The sequence below is a fragment of the Papaver somniferum genome, unplaced genomic scaffold, assembly GCF_003573695.1.
Source record: "Papaver somniferum cultivar HN1 unplaced genomic scaffold, ASM357369v1 unplaced-scaffold_32324, whole genome shotgun sequence".
NCBI classification, from domain to species: domain Eukaryota; kingdom Viridiplantae; phylum Streptophyta; class Magnoliopsida; order Ranunculales; family Papaveraceae; genus Papaver; species Papaver somniferum.
In genome coordinates, this window is record NW_020643624.1 from 467 (window position 1) to 1,000 (window position 534).

The window sequence follows — 534 nt, forward strand, 5'->3', positions numbered from 1 at the left end:
TGTTGTATGGGATGAATATATCAAGGTGTGTTATGTTATTCTGTAACAATTGAATGAATTTGGATTTTTCGTTTTGTATTGATGAGATGTGGTGTATTTATTTCAATTGAGGAGTCTAGTATGCTAATAAGACAATTCAATAATTTCAATTGCAGAAGCATCCTGATGTCAAATGCTGGAGGACAAAGTCGCTTCCACACTTTGATGATTTAGCTGATATATTTGGGGATAATCGGGCCAATGGAAGGTATAGGCGATGTTGGAATGACAACACTGTGCACGATGATGATGACCAGCATGACAGGGATCATGAAAAATTAGAAAACACGCAATCTCCAGACCGTTTTACAAACGGTACTCAAGAACAAAGTGAGAATGCATATGCATATAAAGATAAGGTTGAGGACTTGCATACATCTGATACTCAAAAAAGGGCTCGAGCTTCAATAGGTACAAATTCACGTTCTTTTAGAAAGACCAAAAAGAGTACTGGAGAATGGTAGATGCAATTCATGTAATGGCAGCGGCTGTGAA

General features: G+C 37.5%; 1 protein-coding gene across 1 annotated transcript in view; it reads left to right on the forward strand.

The window, feature by feature from the left end:
• The window catches only part of LOC113341951 (L10-interacting MYB domain-containing protein-like), a gene marked incomplete at its 3' end in the record, with an annotated part of 866 nt that extends 416 nt beyond the window's left edge, over positions 1-450 (forward strand). Inside the window, exon 2 of the mRNA XM_026586651.1 lies at positions 156-450. Coding sequence (XP_026442436.1) covers positions 156-450 — 295 coding nt within the window. The remainder of the gene's footprint in view (positions 1-155) is intronic.
• Positions 451-534: the final 84 nt, after the last annotated feature.